This window comes from Neovison vison, chromosome 1 (genome assembly GCF_020171115.1).
Source record: "Neovison vison isolate M4711 chromosome 1, ASM_NN_V1, whole genome shotgun sequence".
In the NCBI taxonomy this organism is placed as follows: Eukaryota; Metazoa; Chordata; class Mammalia; order Carnivora; family Mustelidae; genus Neogale; species Neogale vison.
The window spans coordinates 29,899,100-29,925,283 of NC_058091.1; the positions used below are offsets into that span (position 1 = coordinate 29,899,100).

The following is a 26,184-nucleotide window of genomic DNA, read 5'->3' on the forward strand; positions in this document are numbered from 1 at the left end:
CCTTTGGTCTCCCCATTTACACCCACATTTTTCATATATATCTATGCCTCTTCTCTTCCAGTCAGCTATGTAAATAATCAGTGCGTTCTTCTCTGTATTTATGTAACTTCACACAGAGCTACACTTACCAACACATGAGCAAAAATACACACACAGAATACACGGTACACTGATAGATACAACATAAGCATATACATTTATATAGGGATTTTTATCACTATTTTACTGAAAAAAGGAGGAAAATATTATACATATTATACTTTATTAGATATTGTATGTTATTATACAGCACATTATGTATTGTTACATAGGTATGTATTTTGGTTTTGTTTTGTTTTGTTTATTTATTGCTTTTCTCATCTAACAGTATCTTTTGGAAAGCTCTCTAAGTCATCTGGTGTAGTAATAATTTGTTCTTTTTAATAGTAGCATAATATTACATAAGAATGACATACCTTATTCCATGATTTTCGTATTAATGGAAATTTACTATATTTCCTTTTTTTTTTTTGCCATAACAGACAACATTGAAATAAACACCCATTTACTTACATCTTTATACATAGTGCTTTTATTTCTATGGAATAGGATCTTATGAGTATAAAGCTTTCATGTGTATATTTAATTTTAATAGATGCTGCCAGATTGCTTTGCAAACAGGCTGTATGCTTCACATTTCCAGCAGGATTGTATGAAGTACCCTTTCCCCCACATCCCAGTCAGCATTAGATTCTACAACTCTATTCTGGTTCTGTCAGGCTGATGAGTGTGAAGTGATATATCACTTACTTCCAATTTGCCTTTCCCTTACTGCTAGTAAACTGAACATCTTTTCATATGCATATTGGCCAAGTGCCCTGAAAAATAAAGAAGTTTCTTTTTCTTTTTCTTTTGGGGGGATACCTACTAGCGTTTTTTAAAGTATACCTAAGAAAAAGCTTACCTGACCCATCCACAAGAGTAAAACGGGGTTCTGCCTAGAAGGCTGAAACAAAGTCAGTCTGGAAAAGATACTCAGCTGTGCGCTATAGAGAATCATTGAGGAATTCCTTCGTTCCAGCCTAAAGACCCAAGAGTGTTCAAATTGGCCAAGGGTTTGTGTTGTGTGGTTGTGGATTGATAGAGAAAGTAAAGGCACAAAGTCTGAAGTTCATGGGGGGACAGCCAAGTAGTCAACATCGCCTTTTGACTTCTTGTATTTCTACATGTGCTACAATGCACAGCCCCATCTGCTCTTTGGTAGGACACATCCCATTGGGTAATAAATTATAGCGCTGAGGTTTTATGGCAACATGAACCTTCCTATGAATTCCCACAAGAGCCATAAGTAGGAAATGTACTATAAATCAAGGAAAATACACAAGATTCCATAAAGAGTTCTAAGAGATGTCTACAAATACATATATATTCACATAATTCGTTTTCCTGGTCATGTTCCAATGTTGAATAATTCAGGGAGAAATATAAATATGACATTAAAATCATCCCATTTGATTTTCAATGGTAAGGAAAAATTTGTGAGCAGTAGATTGAATTTATATTCAAAAGTGTCTCTTTGTTTATTTTTTTTCTTTTTTTTTTTTCATCTTACTTGAGAGCAGTGGTGGAGTAAATATGAAAGTCTGGGATTATTTCCTTCCAAGAATGTACTCAGTGAAATTTTAAACTTGAAGTGTTTCTCCAAAAGGCCTGAAGAATAAGGGAGGACTTCATCAGGTAGGTCATAAAACCACTAAACATTGTGAAATCAGAGCTGTAATGATGCTCCAAATTAGCTTCCCTGAGGAGGGGATTCTAGCCGCAGCCTTTGTTAAGTGCTGTAATGTGTAGTGAGTAAAATGAATTATTCATGTCATACTTGAACATACTCTGGGAATTTCTGAAGGACTCCAGGAGAAAAATGTGATTTGTCTTTCAGGGAATGAGAAGAATCTGGATCCTGATTTCAAGCAAAGGATACAATCTAAGAGCAGCTTGCATTGATTTCACAACCTTTAGAATTTCTCCCCACTTTGTAAAAGCAGAAGAGGTATAAGTTAATCAACTGGGTGAAAACCCGCACTATTTATGTAGAGCATTCTTCTGAATTCTCAGAGGTGGGACTTCCATTCCTGATGCGTGAGTAGCATTCTGCTTGCCTTGCTAAGTACACAATTGCTGCTATTTGTGTAGATGAATTATTTCTCCTATAACAAGGTTGGAATTACATTTGGGGATTTAATTCAAATTAAGTATTAATAATAGGAGGAACCTTCTTAATGTCATTAAAAAAAAGTGCCATCAGTACTTAAAATGTAAGTCATCGCCAAGGATCCTCCCTTCCCCCGCATACCTTCAGGTTCTAATTCCATCATGAAATAGTCTGTCAAGTTATTTTCTAAGTTGTTACCAATGCAAGGAAGGGAATGCAAGTGAGATTCAATGTTCATTTACTTGAGATTGCTTTAAAAGACTGCTTTGTTTTGTTAAAAAGAGAATATAATCAGATGTTTATTCTCTTGTGGGCAGGGGGCGGTTGGAGGCACAAATGACCTAGAAATGCTTTCAAAACCAAAACAAACAAACAAACAAAAAAATAAAATTTACTCTAGCTGCATTACTTGTACTTAAGTATTGTTTATAAGAAGTTGACTAGTGGGGCACCTGGGTGGATCGGTGGGTTAAGCTGCTGCCTTCGGCTCGGGTCATGATCTCAGGGTCCTGGGATCGAGTGCCACATCGGGCTCTCTGCTCAGCAGGAGGCCTGCTTCCCTCTCTCTCTCTCTCTCTGCCTGCCTCTCTGTCTACTTGTGATCTCACTCTGTCAAATAAATAAATAAAAATCTTAAAAAAAAAAAAAGTTTATTAGTAACGAATTAAGAAAATATGAACGCAGAATGATTCTAACTTTAAAATATTACTCAGGAAAGTAATGTTCTTTAAACTTTCAAGACTCATGCCTAGGTTAATAGAAAAGCATTAGGAATGTCTCCCTTTGGGATAACAAAGTATTAATGAGCATATATTAAGGAACACATCCCTCAGACTGGCAGAGACCCAGACAATGGAACGGTCCCAGTCATTGCTCTTCATACCCACTGACCCCTGCCTTCTCCTCTTCCTTCTGTGTGACTGTATCCTAGACCAACCTCTAGGCTGCTAAAGGCCACCCATCCTATATATCATGCTGATAGCTTACTGAGGAGAGAAACACTAATTGTGGAATGAAGTCTTTTCTGAGACCTTGCCATTTGCCCACAAAATGAAGCTCCCAGAGCAAGAGGCAGGAAGATCTGTAGCTTGATGAACCAGATGGCTGGAGGTTGACCAAGTCCTACATTCTTAGTTGTCTTGTGGTGAAAAGAGGACTTAGTGTACTCCTCCCACCCCCAACAGGGCCTCAAAATGCAACAGAGCACCCCTAGAAGCAGAGTAAGAAAGAGAGAAGAGAAGGCTCCCATGCTGTCTAGATTTGATAGTGCTGAGCACGGCCCCACCTTTGTTCCCACGCCCTCAACCTGGATCTGTGTTGGTCTTGCTTGATCTTACCTTCCCATGTCATGGGAAGATAACCCTTTTTTCACTTCAATTTTGCCTCTGAAGATTCCGGTCATTTGGCAGAGATCTAGAAATCTAAATAAAAATATAAATATCACTAAAAAGAATAATGTGATATTTATGCTACTCAAAACTTTGTCCTTTTACACTAGAGTATAAATTATCTGAGGGCAAGATATCTGCCCTTACAGTAGAGTATAAATTATCTGAGGGCATGTCCATTTCTGTTCATGCTATAAAAACAATGACTAATACACCACCTGGCATGGAGTAGCTGCTCAATAAATATATTAACTAGTAGTTGTCAAATTTTAGTGGGTATCAGAATCACTGGAAGTTTTGTTAAACCACAGATTACTAAACCCCATCCTCAGTTTCTGATGCAGCAGATCTGAGGTGGGATCTGAGAATTTGTTTTTGTTTTTGTTTTTGTTTTTTTAAGATTTATTTATTTATTTGAGAGAGAGAGAGAGAGAGCACAGGTCAGGGGTAGTGGTGAGGGGGGCAGCGGGAGAGGGAGAGAGAACTCCAAGCAGACTGAGCACAGAACCCGAGGTGGGGTTAGATCTCAAAACCCCGAGATTATAACCTGAACTAAACCAGAGTCCAAAGCTCAGCAGACTTCAGCCTGGGCCACCCAGGCACCCCTGAGAATGTGCATTTCTAACAAGTTCCCAGATGCCATTGCTGCTAGTAGTCCCGAGACCACATTTTAAGAAACGCTGTATTAAACTGCACAAAATTACCATTTTTCTTGGTCCAAAATGGCCAAATATTAGCAATTGTATGTGACTTTACTTAATGTGCTTATGAGTTAATATGTATAAATGAATGGATAAATATAATGTAGGCATTTAAATTCTTTGAGTTTATTCATATCCAGAAGCCATAGCAAGTGCATATGACAAACTAGGGAAATGGGCTCTGGAACCAGAGAGACCCACATTTAAATTCTCACCCCAACACTTCACTAGGTGTGGAGCCCCAGATAAATCACCTATCTTCTCAGTTTTCTTGTCTTTAAAATGAGGGTGATGCACTGGTACTGAATGAAATAATATATGAAAAAAAAAAAACCTACATCATATCTGGCATGTTGTAGATATTCGGTGAAAAGTAACTAACATCATTATTGTTAGTTTCACCATTATTATTATCATGAAATTTGTCCCCCTCTAGAAATTAGATTAACTTGTGTTCTACTATGTGATTTCTCTATGTAGTGAGTAAGCCAAAATTGGGAAAGGTTCTGTAAGAATCATTTCAAAACACCAATGGTGTTCTTGTTCTAACAGGTAACACCTGCTCTAATTCCAACAGTACACTCAGGGAACCTCATATGCCAATCTAATAATTGCAAAATTCCACTAACTTCAACTAAAAGTTGTTGAGATGAAAGGGTCAGAAAATAGTGTTGGAGGTCTAAAGCAGCTTCAAACTCAATGTCTGGGATAGTTGGGGGAAACTACTCAAACTTTCTCAGCCTGTTCTCTCAACTGGGAAAGGAAATCAGCAGCACCTACTTCTCGGGCTTATTATGGGGACTAAATACTGTATGCACAGATGCATATAAAATGCAAAACACATTTAAGTATTCTTCATGTAACATCTGGTGAACAGTCTCAGTTTCAACCACACTATTCCACTGTCCCTAAAAGTCTACCCCTACATGTCATACCTATGTGTTAATTAAGAGTTTATAAAATGTGGTCACTGTTAGCCGCACAGTCCATGTCAGGACCTCAGCCATCCCTCTACAATACCAGATGGCCCAGATACCTCCACCACCAATGCCCCAGCCTCTCTGCATAGGCCTCCATAAGATTTTGGTTATTTAACAAAGCTACTAGCTACACAAAGAGAAAAAGAGACAGACTGAGAATAGGATAATTATGGGTAGAAGGAAATGGAAGTGAATCCTGGAATGGCAGAAGGATGATGGGAAAAGACCCTACACCCTTAGGAAGAATAGAGCATGTGCTAGAACAAGTAAGAGAAGTAATTAAAGCCAGCCTGCTGCCTCGATTAAGGAAGGGAAAAAAAAAAAAAAAAAAGACACGGCATCATAGCTGTTCACGATAGGGAAGGAATGAGTCAGGGAAGAGAGGAGAGAAAATAATGTAAGCGGTATAAGAGGCTCTCTTTATTCCTATCTTGGGCACAGATAGTTGAGACTTATCTCTGCTCTTAAAGGCAAGCGGAGTCGTGTAAATATGACCATATTAAAATAGCACACTTGATAAGTTCCAGTAAAGATTTTAAATTCCTTTGGCATGTCAAGGTGACCCAGTTACTGGGGCTATCCAATAAATGAGAAAATGGTAAATTACCTGGGTGTGAGGGCTCATTTTCCTTTAGATTTGATAAATATCATTTTGCAGATGCTGTTTAGAATAGCTATTTCTTGTTCAATTGATGTTGAGAACATCAATGTTCTATTATGAGAATTTGGGGAAAGAGGAACAAACAGAGTGATTAATGAAAGGGGATTAGCAGAGGGAACATAGGAGCTCCCCTCCCACATAACCTCACCTGTCCAACTATCACCCTCCTAGAAAATCCAACCACCCCATCATACCTCTTTGTAAAGATCTAATGTGAGCTGCCTTCTTGACCCATCACCATGAAGAAAGCAAATGAAGAAACAAGAGACAAGCATTTGTAAGGCTTAGAGTCTCAAACTTCTGTAGAGTAGTATTTGTTTCACGGAAACGTGAATCTAAGATTTTACAAACGTCAGTGCAAAAACTGTCTTCACTCTACCCTTCCATATGTAATCTAGTGCCAGTCCCTAAAAGGGCTGTGAAGCTCTGCACAGACCACTTTATCATAATAGGCTCTTTTATCTGCTGCCAGAGAGCAACAAAAGAACACTTGCATGTCTGTAGAGATTCTAGGATTATGTTAGGATGGAAAATAGAAAGACAAATACTTACTAAAATACTGTCTGTTACTCCCAGAATCACTATAGCAATACCCAAGCCAAGCAGCAGAGAAAAGCTTTAACACACTATGCAATTCAGCTACAACTCATCACTGCTGCTATAATTACAGGTGCCTGCCTTCCTCCTCTCTGATCCGGGTATAAAAGCCTAGGGCGGAATTTGTTTCTCAGCTGCAAAGAAGCTGAAGCTAGCAGTCAATAAACACACAGAACTCAGCATTTGACAGACAGGCTCTTGCAGAATATAGAGCTACCCTGTTTATTGTTCAACGGCTCTTCCACAGTCAGATTTTCAGGATAACAAAGAGGAGATATTTCTGGATGCTTCCCAAGTACAAGGACCAATTTCATTTTAAGACTCATAAGAATCCTGTAAGTGAGGTGTTATTATCCTTAATTTTTAAATAAGAAAATTGAGACTCAAAGGCTGAGTGAGTTGCCCTAGGTTATATACCTTGTAAGTGATGGACTTGGTTCTGGATTCCCAATCTTTCAGACCCCATTATCCATGCTTTTTCCAGATCAGTCTGGAATCAGGCTCTTGGCGAAAGGAGGTTATTGGTAATGGGTTGTGGCTCTCATAACTTGGAAACAACTCTTAAAAGTGGATGTGTGACAATATTCAAAGAAGAATTCTGTACCCATATCCTTCTATGGGGAGGTGGAATGATTGGGATATAAGATTCCACTGTGGATGTATCCATTTATGGGCAAATCAGAAAATACTGAATTTAAAGACACCCTAACTATGATGAGCACTAGGTATTATACTTAACTAATGAATCACTGAACACTGCATCAAGGACTAATTATGTATTATACAGTGGTTAACTGAACACAATAAAAAAATAAAATAAAAATAAATAAAGGCAACTCAAAAGATTAGGAAGAGCACATCAAGGTAACTAGAAAAGGGATGTTTAGGGAGACACAGTGGCAACACACAGAATATCTAGAATTTCTGTCTTATTAAAATGGGATTGAAAACATTAGTGCTGAGGTTCCACAGACTATTAAAGGAAGGGGATAGTGTCCACCAGCCACATGAAAATTTGCCTTCTTATGCATTTGGAAGTCACCCTCAGGCACTGCTGCTGTACTGGCAGGGAAACCACTCCCTTCTGAGCAGGCCAACAGATACCTCCTTCCTGGGATATGGAGTCCTCTCAAATATAGAACCCAGATAGACCTACAATTTCCCACTCTAGATCACAGCATTATTCTGGCTTAAAGTCTCCAGCCACACATATTTATACCATTTTACCAGGGATTTATGAAACCCTTAACGTGTCCAGTTTTTTAAAATATCATCTCAAATAAATAGAACAAATAAATCTACTATTTAAGAGAATACCCTTTAAAGAAAAATGCTAGGTAAAACTAACCTAGCAACAAACCCTGAGGAATTACCCATTTCCAAATGTTAATTGTTATGTGGAAGTGGCTTTTGAAGTTCAATTTAATTTCCTGAAAGCCCCAAACAACTCTATTTCCCTACAGAAAATAATGAAGCATCAGGGATGATAATATCATTAGCAAGTAAAACACCTGGAATTTGCTTAGCAAATCAAAAAGCAAAGAGAAGAGTGCTGTGCAACCATTGCTCCTCCTCCCCTGGCCCCAGCTCATCAGAGATGCTACAGGGCCTCATCCTTGGAAGCAGGCAGAGAGGGCCAGGTCTACAGCTGCAGAGAAACATCATGATATTTATATGTCACCTGTCTAATGGTCTACTGGGTTCCGGTCGACCGTCTGGTCCCTCATGTTCCTAAAGGGCAACCCACTGACCTGAGGGACATCCCAGGACTTCTGTGGGGTCCAATTGCCCTTGTGAGGACAGCACAAGATCCACAAGTATCTGATCTAAATTAGCCTGAACCAATTACCAAAATCAAGTACTCTGTGTGGCAAAATCAATTAAATGATTGACAGATTATAACACTTGTTAGGTACTTACATGTCAGGCACATCACTAAGCACTGTATGTGTTTACCTGTTTTAATCCCCAAAATAACCATGTATGGTAGATAATATTAATATTCCCATTTTACAGGTAAGGAAACTTGGGAAGACTCAACAACACATGCCAGTCATATAGTTCACAGAAGCAGAGCCAAGTTCAAACTCAGGTATGTCTAAACCCAAAACCCAAGCTCATGATCCTATAATAGAGGGACTGGTTGATGAATGATAAACATGTCTCTGATGGAAAGCCATACACTGTTAAAAATTGTTATAGAAAAATACTTGGTGGGGCACCTGGGTGGCTCAGTGGGTTAAAGTCTCTGCCTTTGGCTCAGGTCATGATCCCAGGGTCCTGGGATGGAGCCCCAATTCAGGCTCTCTGCTCAGCGGGGAGCCTGCTTCCTCCTCTCTCTCTCCTGCCTCCCTCTCTGCCTACTTGTGATCTCTATCTGTCAAATAAATAAAATCTTTTAAAAAAATCCCAATAAACTATTGAGTGAATAAAAGTAACAAACATGTACGGTAAGATTCAAGGATAAACCTCAAAATGTCACCCATGGTGAGGTCATAGGTGATATATACTTACATTATGATTTTCTATATATTTTCTATTTTCTGCAATGAATATGCATTACCCTGATACTCAACCAAAGTATTTTGCTCTAATTTTTTAAAAAGCCAGTAAATAAAAATAAAATGATAATAGTGTTTTTGGCTCAATGTCATAATTATGAGAAGTTTTATTTTCAATTTTATACTTCTCTATATTCTCCAAATGTGCTACAAAGCATTACTTTATGACTACACACACACACACACACACATTAAAAATTCTAAAAAGTTCCTTCCTAACATGTTTACTTGGTTGCTCAGGGCAGAGTATAGCAGCGGCGCTTTAGTATTCACTCTCCATGACTTCCGTAGGTATAGACCCTGAAATCTTCAGCTGTGTACATTTCACACTATAGGACTTCAATTCTCAGCCTCCTATTTGCTCAGTTGTAGCCACATGATGTTAGGTAAAAGCTCTGTACAAGATCCAGAAGGTGTCCGTCCATCTTGCTACAAGGAAGGTGCATGAGATCACTAAAACTCCACTTTAGCCTATGAGAAAGGCCACACCAGATGACAGACTCAGATGCTAGAATAGAGAACTGGAAACACCATGAACCCCAGAAAGCTGTAGAACCAGTACACCACCCCTGCACTACCCACATCTAGACTCGTGTGTAAAGAGAGGTGAAGATTTATCTTGTCTTGTTTTGATGTTCCAGGGTGTAAAGGGATATTTCCATGATATGTCACTGAGTCTACATCCTAACTAATACAGTACTCAAATACTTTAAATAATTTAGACTAGTTCCCTTTCTCTCTCTTCACCTGTGTGTGTGTGTGCGTGTTTGTGTGTGTTCCATGATGCAGGGACCCTGTTCTTTCTACTCTCAAATTCTTAGTGTTCTAGAGCCCACCACAGTATCTGGCATATGGTAATCAATTAAACATTTGTTAAATGGATGTTTAAAAGAATGAATGAATAGATAATGAAATGAAGTAGTAGTTGTTTGCACAGAGATGTAAATATTATAGATATGTATATATTAGAAATATGCAATATATTATATGGTATATATTAGAGTTAATGTATTTCCTCAAAATATTAGAGCAAAGTTATTTCCAGATATGTACATTTTAAAAATTATATCAAACTAAATGTAAATTCCTTAGAAGTCAATAAGATGAATTTTCATTCTAACAATGTACTGGAATAAAATATTGAAAAAGAACCTGTTGAATGGAATTGAGAACCACACATCTCGGGCATTTGGGTGGCTCAGTGGGTAAAGTGGCCAAATCTTGATCAGGTCATAATCTCAGGGATTTGGGATTGAGCCCCAAGTTGGACTCTGCACCCAAGAAGTCTGCTTGAAGGTTCTCTCTCTGCCTCCTCCCTGCTGAGGCTCTCTCTCTCTCTCTCAAATAAATAAATAATCTTTTAAAAAAAAAAAGAAAAGAGGAACATACATCTTGCTGCCTGTCAGTTAAAAAACGGCACCATTAGGAATCTTCATATAATGTATTTTTTTAAATAATCAACCATATTTTCAGGAAACTTTCATATTTACTGAAGCTTTAATTATATCTTGCTTCTCAAATATTGTTTTATGTCAATAATCAAAGAGCTGAACCAGATACCAATGCTGAAGTTATTGAACATGCCCAATATTGAGAGTGTTCAATAATTTCAGCATTGGTATCTGGTAAATTCACCAGTACTTGGTGAATTGAATGGCAATTTAATTCTTAATTAAATGTTTAATTTAAATTAAAAATGGAATCAAAACTGGGAGTTGACGGGACGTTTTCAGCATCCTCTTTACAACCATAGTACAAAGCACTGTTTTATCTTCTGATAAACAATTTAGCTTTATCACTCCTCCTTGAAGAATAATTTTAATAAAAGAGAGGAAAAGAGATTACTTACACTAAATAGGGCTTTTTCTTATTAATATGCAGGGATATTTTATATTCAAGTTTAGCGGCCTTATAATAGATATAATATAGAAGAACAATAAACAAATTGGATGGTTAAAATTCTCTTCACAGTTTGCTTATAAACCATGCACTTTGAAATCCCAGCTAAGATTCTATCCTTCTTTGTATTGAAAATGCTGATGTAGTCTGGCTACCGGCTAGGAAATAAAAGATGTATAAAATTCAATGAACTTAGAGAAATTCACTTCCATTAATATTTACTTGTGGCTAACAAGTTTAAAAAGTCAGAGATTCCAATCTAAAGCCAATAAATGAATACCCTTGAGCAAATGTGAATTTATTAATTTTTCTTCTATTGTGAGCATTTTGTATATCCTACATATATATAAATTCATCCTACACAAATGGAGAGGCTAAAAACATAGTAATTCTGGAACTACAATTAGATGAATATATGTGAATAAAACACACTGTGAAATCATGTCATATAAAATAACTTTTCATAATTTGTCTTCCAAAGAACTGCACACCAGCAGATACATTTTTCTGAAATTACGTATTTACAAGTTCTCAATTGTTAACTGCCCCCTGAACTGTTTTAATTAAAAGACTTTATAACATTTGAACACAAATTGGTAAATATTGTTTAGCCCAATTAAAAAAAAGAAACTTCTAAGGAATGGTGAACTTAATCTGATGAATTCCTTCAGTATTTGTCTTAAAACTATGATTATCATGTGATTATCATTTGATTTTAATACATTAGACTATTTAACCAATCTACATGTGTTAAAATTGTACCATCAATGAAGTGTCTGGTCTATATAATTCTGTATAGTCTCCCTAACGGCAAGTTAAATTATAGGAATAATCTTAACAAACTAAGGTTTAAACCTAGTAGGCAGCAAATATGACAAACACGTATTTACCAATAATTTGGACAAAAATATTATCAGTTTTAATGTTGAAGTGGCATATGGAAATATTGATGATGTCTACCTTAAACAAATACATAAGGGCATTCTGGTTTCAATTCAAACATCATGTCCAGATTTCAACTCTTGGCACCATGACTTAAGAATGACCCAGAAGAGCCTGTAATCAGAGCAATGAAGCAGGGAGTAGGGGTGAGCATACAATCATCCAAGAGGTTTCTAATGAACACAACCTAGGTTAGACTCTATTTTTAGCCTAGATTCCAGGCTATTTACATGTATTCTTGGCAACCAAGTCAGTGTCCTACAGCAACTATCTACCAGAACTATTTTCTGATAGTCTTGGGGGAAACTAAAAATTGATCTATTTGGGACTCCCTAGGTAGAAGGTTAGGAGGGAAAGGTCCCACAACTATACAACATCTTAAATATTATTTGGAAAATAACACCTGTTTAATATCTCTTTGGGCTGTGGGCTCAGTTATATGAGTATGACTATTCAAATGCTTAGGTTTAAAAGAATCAGTCAGCTTCCCCAGTGGTATGCTGTGAGACCATCACCATGTATGTTATGAGAGGTAATAAAATATCTAAGCCACAATCTTCACCTATAAAATTTACTCATGGTTATATACAATTTAGTCATGATCATCAATTGCTAATCCAGAAAACGGAACCATCTGCCCATCATAAACAGAGGAAGTGTAAATTATAAGGTCAAAACTCTTTGGAGCATCTGGCTCAGTAACTGATTTTCAACCTGCCTTTAGAGTTTGTTTCTTTTATGTATATTACACAGGAGTTTAAAAAAAAAAAAAAGCAAAGGTACTACAACCATGCAGCGGTAAAAAATGAAACACTTTAAATAGGTTAAAAACAGAGAGGGAGACAAACTGTAAGAGACTCTGAACTAGAGAGAACAAACTGAGGGTTTCTGGAGGGGTGGTGGGTGAGGGTATGGGTTAATTGGGTGATGGGCATTAAGAAGGGCACTTCCTATAACAAGCCCTGGGTGTTATATGAAACTGATGAATCACTAAATTCTATTTCTGAAACTAATAACATGCTATATGTTAACTAACTTGAATTTAAATAAAACAACAAAAAAAAAGAAACATCTTTTTCTACAAAATACCTAGGTTTGGGAACCAGGGATTTAAATTATTTAAAGCTCCTTCCATTCTGAGTGAAACAAGGTTTGGGAGCCATTGGTCTGGTCAAAGTCTGTTGGCAATGCTTGAATTTAACCTACAGAATCCCTGTCTAAACACAGACCTTTTAGAGAAGCAAAACTTGGTCCAGATTGTAAAAGACAATCAATGGATGGAACAGCAAAAGGAAAAGAAGTGTATCTTACCAAACAAGATGATGGTGAGTGACTGGAATATTGCCCCTGATCTCCAGGAAGGCTTTGTGAGAGATCAAACTAGAATACTCATGGAAAAAATGACTGAATGGAAAACAGCTCTTTCCTTCATGCCCTGGAGGCAGAATTCAACTGTATTTTCACCTGCTCTAGCATCAGTTCTGCTATGATGGGCAGGCTGCTTCCAGGAAACCCAAATACTAGACTTAAGATAGGAAAAGTGTTTTTCAACGTGTATTTAGTCCATTCCTCCTATAGATTATCATATAAATCTTGAGGCTGCTTCTTCTTGATCCCACTCTTGAAGGTTGAGAATCACTGACCTAAAACCTCATTATCTTCAACATCCAAGAAACTTTCCTAACAAACTTAATATTTTGAAGTTTTGAAAACTTAAAAAGAAATTCCAAACATTAAAGTGTATTATAAGTTGAATACAATTTTTCAAATGGTCCCCTGGATTCTCCAATGTGGCAGGTGGGAGAGAAGGAGGCACCTTCACCTGTCTCTACCCACCTCTATGCTGAGCCCCTTACCACTGGGTAGATCTTGGGAAAAAAGAGCCAAAGATAAGTCAGAAATACCTTGGGAAAGATAGTGAGGTTAATGGTGTAAGGATAGCACCAAAGTCTATATTATGCCTTAAACAGTAAGCTCCACAAAGACTGCCTAACACAGCTCCTTGATAAAGATGCCAGTGTAATCATAGAAAAGTCCCACTTATCTATCCCAAACAACTGTATCAAATCTGTTTATGTAGCTTTCCTGAATCAATGCAAATGGATCAAATACAGTCACTTGCATGACTTGAAATACAAAACTTGAATAACAGCTAAAAGTTCACCATGGGCAGATGGATGCAGAATGAAGTATATATAAAATCACACACAGCTTTCCAGAAAATATTTGTGACCAAAAACTAGAAAAACTATGCAGTTGTGAAAAATCTTAAATGAAAGGACTTAGCATGATGTCTTTGCATATTATTTTTATGTTAGCTATGGCTTGTTTCCTGCTTGTATTCTGCATATTTGATAATGCCAATCAAACTCACAATGTCAAAGAAGAAAGAGAAATTATGGCTCTGCTCTTCTATAAAACTACCAACTCAGAATAAGTTTGTTCTATTAGACCATAAATGCTTTTCAATGAGTTTATAATAGTTTCAAGTGCATTCTGAAGAAGAATATTTGGAGAGTAATTTAGAAAAGACGGACTATTTTAATGTTTATGCACAGTTTAAGAAGTTGAATTAAATGTACATGAAATTAACAAGTACTACTCTGCTTCAAATATACACAGTAAATAAACAATAATACTTTCAATTCTAAAAGTCATATTCTGCTCTTAAGCAGAATGTTCTATACATTTTCCTATTAATTCCAATATTATCCTCAGAAGATAGACACATAGCAAGTAACATCAATTCTATAGGCATGGAAACCAAGGTCCACTACAATTTAATTATTTTTCCTAATTTATGATTACTAGATGACAGAATCAAGAGTAACATTCATAACTCAAACAACTAAACTCAAGAGTCTGGGTTCTGAGTGCTTGTAGAATTAGAAAATATTATTAACAATGAACTTCACTAAAATTATTTTTAAATTTAATTTAACTTTATATTCCAATTTAAAACAATTTTATTACATAATATATATAAACTGCAATATAGCGACATATAATTATTATATAGATATACATATATAATGCTTCAGGGAATGAAGAGCTCTTCAAGTCAGACAATAAACATTGAGAATTTCTTGAAGGCCATTTATTTTTATTCCTCAAAGAAGCTAAGAGTACTTTTAAATTGCCCTCCAATGCATTTTTCCTTAGATTAACAGGAAACTTTTCTTCACTTAATCACGTCATCTGGCCATGTGTTAAAAGGACATTGCTTTATTTCACTTCAGGGTTTCACTGCAAAGGTATCTGTGATCCCAGACCAAGAACTTCTTAAAGGCTTCAATGATCGAGGACAAGGATGGGTCCTTTGCTTTCATTTCAGTAAGACAGAGAAGGGGGATCCACTTACTCTTCATAAAACACAAGCAGCAGCCTAAGAAACCACTTGACTGCTTGTTGCACACTAAGTAGAGCTCATCCTTTCACTTTCAATGGCTTTCCAGAGGCTACATACAGAAGTTGAAATCCTGTGACGTAAATATTAAAGTTCTGAAAAAGCAAGGCCTTCTCTATCTTCCATAGATAGAAAGACAAATAGGAGGACAGAGCTGGTCCATTCCCTCTTCCAAAGCTCACCTTCTTAATTTCTGACTGAATTTCCTCTCTTGTGCTGAGTCTTTTGTCAGTGATACACTCCGTTCCTCCCCCGCCTTCCCTATCACACAATTTTTTATAGGCCCCAGTGAGAGTCACATCTCTTCTATAAAAATTCAAATCCACAATAGTCTCCTTTAAACAACTATTATATATCTTTTTGGCCCCTCTCCCTCTCTATATAAAATATTTTTAATTAGACTACAAACTCTTTAAGGCAGAAACTAGGTCTTAGATTTCTATTGGCCTGACACATAATATGTACTCAATTACTATTTATTGTATGAGTAGAAGGGGTTAAGCTATGGACTCAGGGGAAAGAGGACCTTGGCAGGCACAGAGGAGGAGAAAGGAGAATGACAAAAAAGAAGAAGAAATAGAGAAAAGGGATAATCTATGAGATATTTTTTTTTAAAGATTTTATTTATTTATTTGACAGAGAGAGATCACAAGTAGGCAGAGAGGCAGGCAGAGAGAGAGAGGAGGAAGCAGGCTCCCTGCTGAGCAGAGAGCCCGACGCGGGACTCGATCCCAGGACCCTGAGATCATGATCTGAGCCGAAGGCAGCGGCTTAACCCACTGAGCCACCCAGGCGCCCGAGATAATTTTTTTTAATGTTATGTTAGTCACCATACAGTACATCATTAATTTTTGATGTAGTGTTCCATGATTCATTGTTAGTATATAATACCCAGTGCTCCATGCAATCCATGCCCTCCTTAATACCCACACTGGGCCAACACATCCCTCCCAACCCCCTCCCCTATGAGAGAATGTTCTATGAAAGAAAGATGATAAAAATAAAGTAGACAAATTTTAGGGGCGCTACCTAGAACCAGGGGCTTTTCCTAAAATGGATGGAAAGCACAGAGTGAGAGCCTACACTGGAAAATAACATAATTCACTGAAAAAAATCACCTGACTAACAGTCAGGATATTCATGTTTGGGTGTAAAATCTGAAACTAATTATCTGCGACCTGAAAAGCTATTTAACTGCTTTTGGCAATTCATCAGCAAAAGGAGGATACTAGATTTGATGATCTCTAACGCCTCCTTCGTCTTGAGAGAATATTCATTTATTCTGGGCAAGGAAGGGCCTCCATTACAAGGTATGATAATCTGAATACAGAAGCTTCAGTTGGTAAAAAGAAAGGCAATATTAAAAAGACAACATAAAATAGGTCAAATGCCTATGACCATACTGAAGCAGGACGTTTCTTTAATATTTGCTTTGCTCGTTTGATCATTTAAGCTGAGAAATATTCCCATAGTGATCGGTCAAGGACTCAAAGTAGGAAGACTGAAATAGACACTGAAATGGGAATTAGAGGCAACACTTTACAAATACTTGTTCTAGTTCAGTGATGGAAAAGTCATTTGTTGATTTTTAAAGAGTATGCAAAGTATTTAAAGATCCTTTTGATTGGGAAGAGATATGTCAATGTAAGACTATCACTGACATCTTATTTAAAATAATCACGTATCCTCAAAGATTTGGACCAATACAAGCAAAACAATCAATTTGCAAAGCACTGAGATGTCTGGCAGTAAATCTAGAAAAGAATGTATGCAGTGGCATTTGGTTTCTCTGTTTTCTCGGTCTCCCCTTCACATCAGTGCTAGACACTCAGCACTCCCTTAGGGACGAGGTAGTCTCTTCTATATCTGAGCATCTCTGTCACAGACAGAATCAATCAATATAATAAACTTAGCCTAACTTTACGGTCTAGGGACTATGTGTTCTCCCTTCCAGAAAATACTTGTCTTGTAACAAGGCCATGGAAGAGGGCAAATGTGTAACCAAAAGGGAAGACTGACAGAATTACATGTGCCCATGGGGAAAATAACTGAAAGCCACAGCCTCCTAGACACTTTCATTTTTTTTTTTTAAGAAAATTTTATTTATTGGCAAGAGACAGAGACAGAGACAGAGAAAGCTCAGAGGGAGAGGGAGAAACAGGAGCTGAGCAGGAAGCTCAATGCAAGGGCTCCATCCCAGGACCATGAAATCATGATCTGAGCCAAAGGTAGACATAACCAACTGCACCACCCAGAGACCCTCCCCAGACTTTTTCAGATCTTCACACATAAGCTCTGCTGCTGTCTAGTGACCTGGCTTTCCACTAAATCCAGAGAAGAATGTTGAGTTGTTAGTTCAGGAAATAAATGGTTGAAATCAATCTATAAGCAAACATTATATTTGAATGCTGTCATAAATGCAGAGGTACATCAAAGGCCAAACACAAAAATAACATGAAAATTTTTAAAAAATCTTACAGATAGATTTTGATGATCATCTCTAACCTCCTATTCATATTGGTTTTATCAGATTGGTTTTACTAAACCAATTGCTTTTAAACTTATTGCTTTGAAAATACAACAATATGAAATATTTGGCCCTAAAATTATGAGGCAAGAGTCGAAGGAGACTTATTTGTCTGGGGATCAACAGGGAGTGAGAAAAGTCTGTGTTCCTTAGAGAACCTGTGGAATGTGAGGCGGGCTGGAAGGGGAAAACTGGTGACTTCTAGGCTGCTTGCTGCTTTCGATTTTGTCAACTCAGATTTTTTAAAACAGATTTTTAAATTGTGTACAATTAAAATCTTGAAAATTCTCATACGAAAACTTGGGTTTGGGGTTTTTCTTTTTTAATTATTGAAGGAATGGACAGCTTTCAGTAGACAATTCCACAAGGAAAGAAACAGCTGAAAGTGTGTGAATAATCTCATACTAGATGGAGGCTTGACTTTCATGTTGGGACTGGCTGTCCTTCAGAGTTTCCAGTGGAAAGCAGGGAAGTCCCCTTTTTTGAGGGAGAAGGGACCTAAGTGGGCTAAAATGTGGCAATCCAAATATCGAATTTTTAGGAAGAGAGAAAGAGAGAGAGAGAGAGAGAAAGGACAGGATTAAAAAGACAACATAAAAGATCAAAACCTAGGACTATACTGAGAACTTCTTTATTACCTCTGTAGTTTTTCTACCACAGATAAGCTTTGTTTATAAGTAAAAAAATAATGAAACTTTAAACAAAAAGTCAAATTTGTTCTTTTCAGTTACAGAAAAGAATTCATTATCAACACTTACCCTCAATACCCTGTATACTCTCAAAGAATTTTAAATGCCTTTTGTGTTTGAAGTAAGAAACATATAATTCAATTTGTTAGGTCAGTTCTTAAAAATATTTCCTTATTGAAACTTGCTCCTAAACCTAGGTTCACATGTATGATGAAGATCTAAAGAAAGCTTATTTAACCTACATTAAATCTTAATAATGCATTAATGAGTCTTTTAAAGGGATAATTTTAATTCCCCAATCTTCAACCATAAAGACTGGATAGTGCTAATCTGCCTTGCCCTTTCGATTAAACTTGTTAAGGGCATTCTATTTAGTCAGCACCCAGAATGGGCCATTAAAATTCTTGTTCGGTAAGAGTTGTGTTCAGTGCTCTGTTGTTTTAAATTCCATTAAATCCAAATGGTCTTTATCACCCCATGACCACCGTGACTTCAATCAGCCAATTTAATTACCTTACAAAATTGTCAGCAGAAGCAGCAAAGAAAAACAGGAAGCCCTATGACGTTATCAGATTGAAATCTTCCTCTTTGGTGTTTAATCTAGGCCAGTCAATAATGATGATATGCACCTACTTCCTTCCCTTTCAGGGGCTTTTGACCTTACCTTTCATGCTAAGATTTAGGGTTTAAGGTTCATTTGAAGCACTTCTAGTACCTCGATAACTGCACTATGAATTGAATGCCCGTAGAAGATAATGCTACATCATCACCCAAATATAAGACAATCAACAATTCCATTTCAACACATCAGATCATTCTACTGGGGGAAAACTTAAGGTCTCCCACAAACCCTGGGTATGATGGAGGCAGTGGACTGATGATTTCAATACAGTGCAGCTGAAGAACAGTGAACTGCTTTCTATTCTGAGGTGGAAAAATGGATATTGATAATTTTCAGGGAACAAGTGTAAGTGGACCTACAGTAACACAATAAAATCTCAAGAACAGAAAGAGAAAAATGAATTCCTCTCCCTTTAATTTGTACTACAAAAGAGCAAAGCATCTTCTGTATCAGAAATTTTGACAATTTAAAGAAAATCAAAGATTATGTCATCTATATCACAGGCAACACTTTATTTAATGGCGAATAGACTTGAAAGGGCTCTGATAATCAATGATACATCCTGTGTTTGGTCTACGGTATGTTCCTCCTTTGTGTGAGAGCAAGTCACATTAACTTTCCTGTGCTGAGTAAATGTTGAAACAGTGCCACTTGAGAATTCAGGGAATGAACACACTGCAATAATCATTTGAATTAAACTAAAAAGCAGAAGGTGTCTGTCTAAAGAAATGTCTACTGACATATAAACCCCTGTTCACTTCCGAAAGACAACCTCACAAAGCCTGAAAATGTGTTGAGTTCCATGTGTCTGGGTGGAGAAGGGGTGCTATTTCTAGAGGACGAAAAGATCATTTTTCAAAGTCATTTTCTGAAATGAGTGTGCCTCTGTTGATGGATCACATAAGAGTTAGTCTTTGAAGCTTTAAGAATAAGTGAGAACTTCAGTGAAAAACAGATATATATATAGATATATTTTAGTGGCCATTGTATTGGCAATTTCTTGGAAAGATTTCCTTCCCCTGCTTTCCAGAGCTCAGCTGAGCAGGTGTTCCCGGCTTTATCTGTTTCAAACAGTAGCCGCTATTACTCCCCCATCCCCGCCTCTCAAGAGCCAGTTTTCCTGCTCCCAGATGTAAGGCCACTCCTCCCTCCCGCCCACCTCACCTCCCAAAAGAAGAAAAATCTCTTTCAAAGAACTTGTAGAGAGTGGCGGCTTCTAAGCTCAGTCAATTCACTCACCCTCCTTGATGCCGTAGTACATCTGCTACTAATTATTATATGTGGGAGCACATGGGATGTCCGGCAAATAGGGGGGTTTCCATAGGAACTCTTTCCACTCCTTCTCACGTTGTGGGTTTTATTATCTGAGCTGTCCCTGAGCTAGCTGTCTTCACCTTCGGCATGTGTGCTGGGAGGTGGCTACGTGCTGCGCCACAGTGTTGGCCCGTGCGCAGTAGCAAGGAGGTCTGAGCGCATCTGGGGGAAGACCTCGCCTGCGAAGCCTTTAAAGAAAGCCGTTCTACCCGCAAGCTTAAAAGAAAAGCTAGGTCAAAGCAGCTGGAGGAAAGAAGTGGCCTATATCACACGCTCAGCTCCTCGGACGCGACTAGTTTGGAGAAGCTGCCCAAGAGTTTGAGAGAAAGTTTGGGCTGATGTCTTCACTCCTGGCAGTCTAAATGCCAATTCAGATCAGGACTGAAAAATAACCAGACCTCGAAGATCGGCAACGACCGGCAGCTTGAGGAGTGACTGCTCAAAGGAGATGCCCACACCCCCAAACTACAAAAGGGATTTCTAGCCCAGTACAGCACCCCAGGCAGAGCCACTTTCTACACCCACGCTTTCCCAGAAGCAGAAGTCTGAAGGGAACAGGAAGGAAGGGAGGCTCTTGTAACAGAAGCAGTGTTCAAGTACCGGGAGCTGCAGTAGTTCAGCAGGGAGATTGTGGTATTGGGGGCAGCCCCCGAGAACGGAAGGATCCTGCCTTTGCCCTCTCCAACTACCCCCGGGACCAGGACGCAGCTGCAGAGATACAAAGGTGCCTCATTTACATGGCCCTGGGACCCGCCGTGCCTGGTAGCAGCCAGAGTGGGGGTTTCTCGGGCACCTGGAAAAGCTGGCTCTGAGAACGTTTGACCTGACCTGGAATGGGGAAACTGACCCTAACTGTCCGGGATCCACTTTGTCCCCTGATATCCTCTTACTAGGTGGGCGCTGTGGAGAAGCCAAGATGTGCACAGCTAGGATCAAAGACAGAAACGGCCCAACCCACGGAGAGGCGCCAGCCCTCTCGCTTCGGAGGAGCTGACTCTTGGCTGACCATACGTCCCTACTGTACTGGGCTGTCTTAAAGCATAGGGAAACTGCCCTAGGGTCAATGTTCCAGACAAGTTCTCTTGGAGTTGTTTGCTAAGCCATAGGAGGAACAGGCCGGGGTGTGAAGCTCAGGGGGAGCCAGCCAAAGTGGGCGGGGTGTGTGCCGGAACAGAGGCGCTCCCAGGCATAGCTGCCTACATTAGGGGGGCACTAGAGAGGAGTCATTGTACCAAAGTGTCAGACTTGCAGCAAGAGTGCATTTCCTGTGGGGGGTGTGTGTGTGTGTGTGTGTGTGTGTGTGTGTATAAGACAGAGGAGGGAGAGCAGCGCTGGAGCCAGAGAGAGAGAAAGAGAGGAAGAGGGAGAGAGAAATGAGAGAGCAAGAAAGCCCCAGCACAAGGGAGTCAACTTTGTACCCAGAAGGGGTGGGGGGGGGTGGAGAATGCAAGGGATGAGGCAAGGGTCAGCACCCAGGGAAGACAGCTCCCCAATCCAGACTTTGAAAGGAGGACACAGACAGGGTCAGGGCCTTGGGTGAGGGGGAGGGGACATGGAGGGCAGGGTTTAAGGGATCTGGGGAGTGGGGGTTAGGGGTAGAAAAGACAGCATAGAGCCCTTGAGGATGGTTTTCCACCACCTGAGGGGAAGAGGGGCAGGGGAAGCTTCCTAGCAGGGCTCAGGAGTTGGTATAGCACCAAAATAGAGTCGCTGGGTGGCTGAGCTCCTAGTCAAGCCTAGCCTGTGGGGGAGGGGGGTTAAGGACTAATTGCCACCTCTTCAGTGGAGGCTGCTTTTCTCACCTGCACCTGGCAGGCCACTGTTTCAGGGGTAGCTGTTTCAGCAGCAAATCCAAACCCTACCCTTATAAGACAAAGACAAGGAGCTAAGTGAGGCTTTGGTTGGTCCTTTGAGTCAAAGTTGAAGTTAACCTTTCTCAAGAATGGCTTATACACTCCCAACCAACCATCCAGTCCACTCAAAACAAGTTTCCCCAGAAGGAAAAAAACAAACAAACATACTCCCCCCCAAAAAACTCATTGCATCCAAACAGTCCCAACAGGGGAAATGGTCTACTGATTACAATGTACATAATCTTTCCCCATAACCCAGGTCAGAAATCAGAGAAAATAGATCTCCATGTGGAAGATGTTTGAAGTTAATGGAGAAAATAACAGGTTATCTAAAAACTGAACTGTTGTTGGTTTAGGGTATCAAGACACTGTAAGAAGGTCTTTGCCTACTCTCCTATTTCTTAAGGACATTCTTAGTAAGCATTGGTCTAGGAACATATATTTTTGTGTGTGTGTCAGCTCTTTTAGAAAGCTGCTACACACTCTGCAACAGTCGCCAAGATTTTTAATATGAAGATATGAAATGATCAGCGAATGTAACAATCTAATGATTCAGCAAATATTGTGCTGCAAGACCAGACCAGCAATAATTAAATCTTTAGATTACTGGTGGCAGTTTTTCTGTTCCAAGTCTTCTTTTTTTCCCCCCACCCAGACTGAAAGCAAATGCACTAAGGTACACTCATTCCCAAACACATTTCAGAAGATTCCTCACTATTCCAAATAAGTAGGTTGTACTACTCAAAATATTGGGCAAAACTACCATACTATAACATTTACTATGCTTTAAGGAGGACAGCTGAACGCACACACATTTTCCATGATACAGGGACCTGTTTAATCTCATCCAAAGGAACAGCATTCCTGTGGATGCTTGTTGCTAAGAGCAACGTGCTTAAGTACCATCTAAAGGCATGAAGAAAGAAAAAAAAATGCTACAGTAGGAATTTAGATATAACCTGTTGTCTCTCTTTGTCATTACCAGCCTTCTGGACTCCCAAGTGTTTACGTGCTGAATGGGGGAGGGGAAGGTAGGATTCCCTTTTTAATATGTGAAAACTACCCTGGTTTCACAAAGCCTGAGAAAGATAATTTTATCATTACAGAAAAAGCACATGGGAAAAAGGAAAGAGAGAAGATGCTGTGGACATGATAGGAGATACAGGCAATCACTTCAATTTAAATTTGACTGACTTAATGGATCTGTTTTTACTTCAAAAACACATGCTCAGGATTATATGGTTACTTGCACTCTTTGGTCTAAATCCACTTGAACTGTCAAAGGAGGCACCCACAGTGGGAGCATTTACCTGGTTGGCTTTCTCCTCTCTCCTTCTTATCTACTTAAGGGAACTTTCCCTCACTGGTTCTGCTCCTACTAAAACTCCATTGGCCATCCACAGCAGCTGAGTTTGCCCACGCTTCATTTCCTCCAAGCAAACCTTCTGACCAGCGTTTCCACGGAATCCCACGTTTAGATCTCCCTTCGCGCTCTACAGGAACCCTGATTCCTTAGGAAAGTGATAGATTCCTCTAGTATATAACTGCCACTCGACTCTTTTATCATGCCACGATGAAATAAAGATGCATACTTAGATTCCCATACACGACTCCTCTCCGCCCCAATCACCACTGATAATCATTCATTAGATCAGGACGCGCGCCGTCAGAAAGCTGTGAGAGGAGGACTCTCAAGTTAAAAACAAGACAAAACAAAACAAAAGCCCAAAACAAAAAAGCCTCCTCTTGCTAAGTAGAGGCTTTTACCTTACAACACTATTTTTAAAAGCGCCGTGTCCCCTTAAGGGCGCTAGGGGCTGGGAAAGCGGGGAAATTCACCTAAAAGGCTCTCTGTTCACAAAAGAAATCCAAAGGGTTCGCGCCTTTCACTTGCGGACCTGTCCGGGTCCCAGACCGAAGCGGAGAGACGCCAACTTGCCAACTTGCCGAAGAGTTCCCAGGTACGGACTCTCGAGCCCCGCAAACTGAGAGGCGTGGAGCCCCGGCGCGCGCTTCCCGCCCGCCAAGCCCGCAAGGCTCCCGGGGAGACAAGCGGGCGCAAGCGCCGGCTGTGCCCCCAGCGTCATCACCATCTCGGGCTGCTGTGTGGAGGTAACGCAGCGACCACTACCACACACTGGCACTCATTTCACCCTCCCGGGGCTTTTTTTCTTTTTTCAATAAAAGAAAAAGAAAAGGAAATGAAATGACACGCGGGGGTTCTTGAAAACCCCGGGAGGCTCCGGAACTGCAAACAGGTCGGAATGCCCTGAGCCCACCCGCCTGTCAGAGGGAGCCCGCCTGTTTACATCCGGCTGCCTCGGAGCCGGATACCAGGCAGCAGAGGGAGATGGGGGATCTTACCAAATCTTAATACGTGTGTGGTTCCTTGGGAATATCCAATCCACAGTATGCAGAGCAGGAGTTTAATGGTGCGCCTGAAGACTGGATTACTTAAAATCGGGGAAATAATCTTCATGGTGTTTCTGTGTCCACAGGCGCGGCACCCACTTCCCCGATCTAGCGTTAGGCTCCCGGTTCGGGTAGGAATGAGGATGCGTCGAGTGGTGGCCGCAGACACGATCACGGCATGGTCACAGAGAGAGGAAGGAGTCTCCGCTTCCCAAACCCATTAGCAATCGCTGCATGTTCCTCACTCACTGCGCCAAGGAGCAACCTTCCACTGCAAGGGATGGTGGGACATCCATGTTAGTCGGGGAGCATCCGGGAGAAATCCAGCACGCACACCCACAACGTCCGGCCGCGCGAGCCTGGGGAAGCAAAGGAGGGGGAAATCAATAGGAAATCCAGCCTTGGAAACCTCCGAGGCGTCGGTAGCGAACCACAGTCCCAGCACAAAAGGCGCTTTGCTCGCAAAGGTTTTGCCAGGCCCTTTTCTACTGCACTGCTGCACAGCTTCTGACGTGAAGCCAAGATTAAGTGAGAAAAATTGAGATAGCTGCTTGCCTGTTAAGGCTCCCTGCCAGCGAGCTTCCCAATATCTCTTATGCAACCGATCTCATCGCCCGCCTTGAGTTTCAAGAAAGAAGTCGGATTTATTTACGCGGAAGAAACTGCTTTTATTTCCCGTAAGAGTCTTTGCTAAGAGAGTAACTGGTGTATGCAAACGGACTTCTTACAATCAGCTGATGAATTTTAATAAATGACAAGCTAATCCAAAATCACTTTGCCTAGGAGTTGTAAAAAAGGAAGTGGTCTAAGGCTGAGGAATTTACTACAAATATAACCTGTCTTTAGGTTAAAAGAAAGTCTTCTTTATATTCTGAAATTTTGGTCCAGGAGTGAATATAGATTGGAGTACAATTGCAGAAGTTAAGATAGTCTTTAAAAACTTGAGTGGACATTCCTTGATTACTACCCAGGGGTTAAAAAAAAAAAAAAAAATGTCTTCAAGTGGTCTTTTAGGAAGAAAAGTGTTGAATTAAAATGAAGGAATCATACTTTTCCACACATTTTTTTAGCTCACCTAAAATAATTGTGCCTATGTATAAAGACAATGATGTTTAATTTGGTATAACAAACTCCAAAGGTTTCAATAATTTATGCCCAAATTTCTTCTCATTTTGGTTTTTTGAGTATGTTTTTCTTTCAGAGGCATAATATGGGATCATAGTTTGGGCAACATTGAATGTCACAGTTTTGCCTAAAAATGCCTTATTATTGTCTGGTGTTCTGGTCAGAATATTTAGTCTACAAGCAATGACTGACTTGGCTTTCATCAGGTGCAATTTATTCAAGGAAAAGAAAAGTACACAAGTATATATTCTTTTAACATGAAAATACATTTTGCTGTTGAAATAAGTAATATGCTGTCATGCAGGCATAGAGATTA

The 26,184-nt window shown here is 39.5% G+C and overlaps 1 protein-coding gene across 4 annotated transcripts in view; it reads right to left on the reverse strand.

The window, feature by feature from the left end:
* The window catches only part of GRIK2 (glutamate ionotropic receptor kainate type subunit 2), a 641,671-nt gene extending 616,318 nt beyond the window's left edge, over positions 1 to 25,353 (reverse strand). For all 4 annotated transcript variants that reach the window (XM_044244958.1, XM_044244987.1, XM_044244968.1 and 1 more), the window contains exon 1: positions 24,696 to 25,353. In XM_044244958.1, coding sequence (XP_044100893.1) covers positions 24,696 to 24,810 — 115 coding nt within the window. In that variant the 5' untranslated portion in view covers positions 24,811 to 25,353. The remainder of the gene's footprint in view (positions 1 to 24,695) is intronic.
* Positions 25,354 to 26,184: the final 831 nt, after the last annotated feature.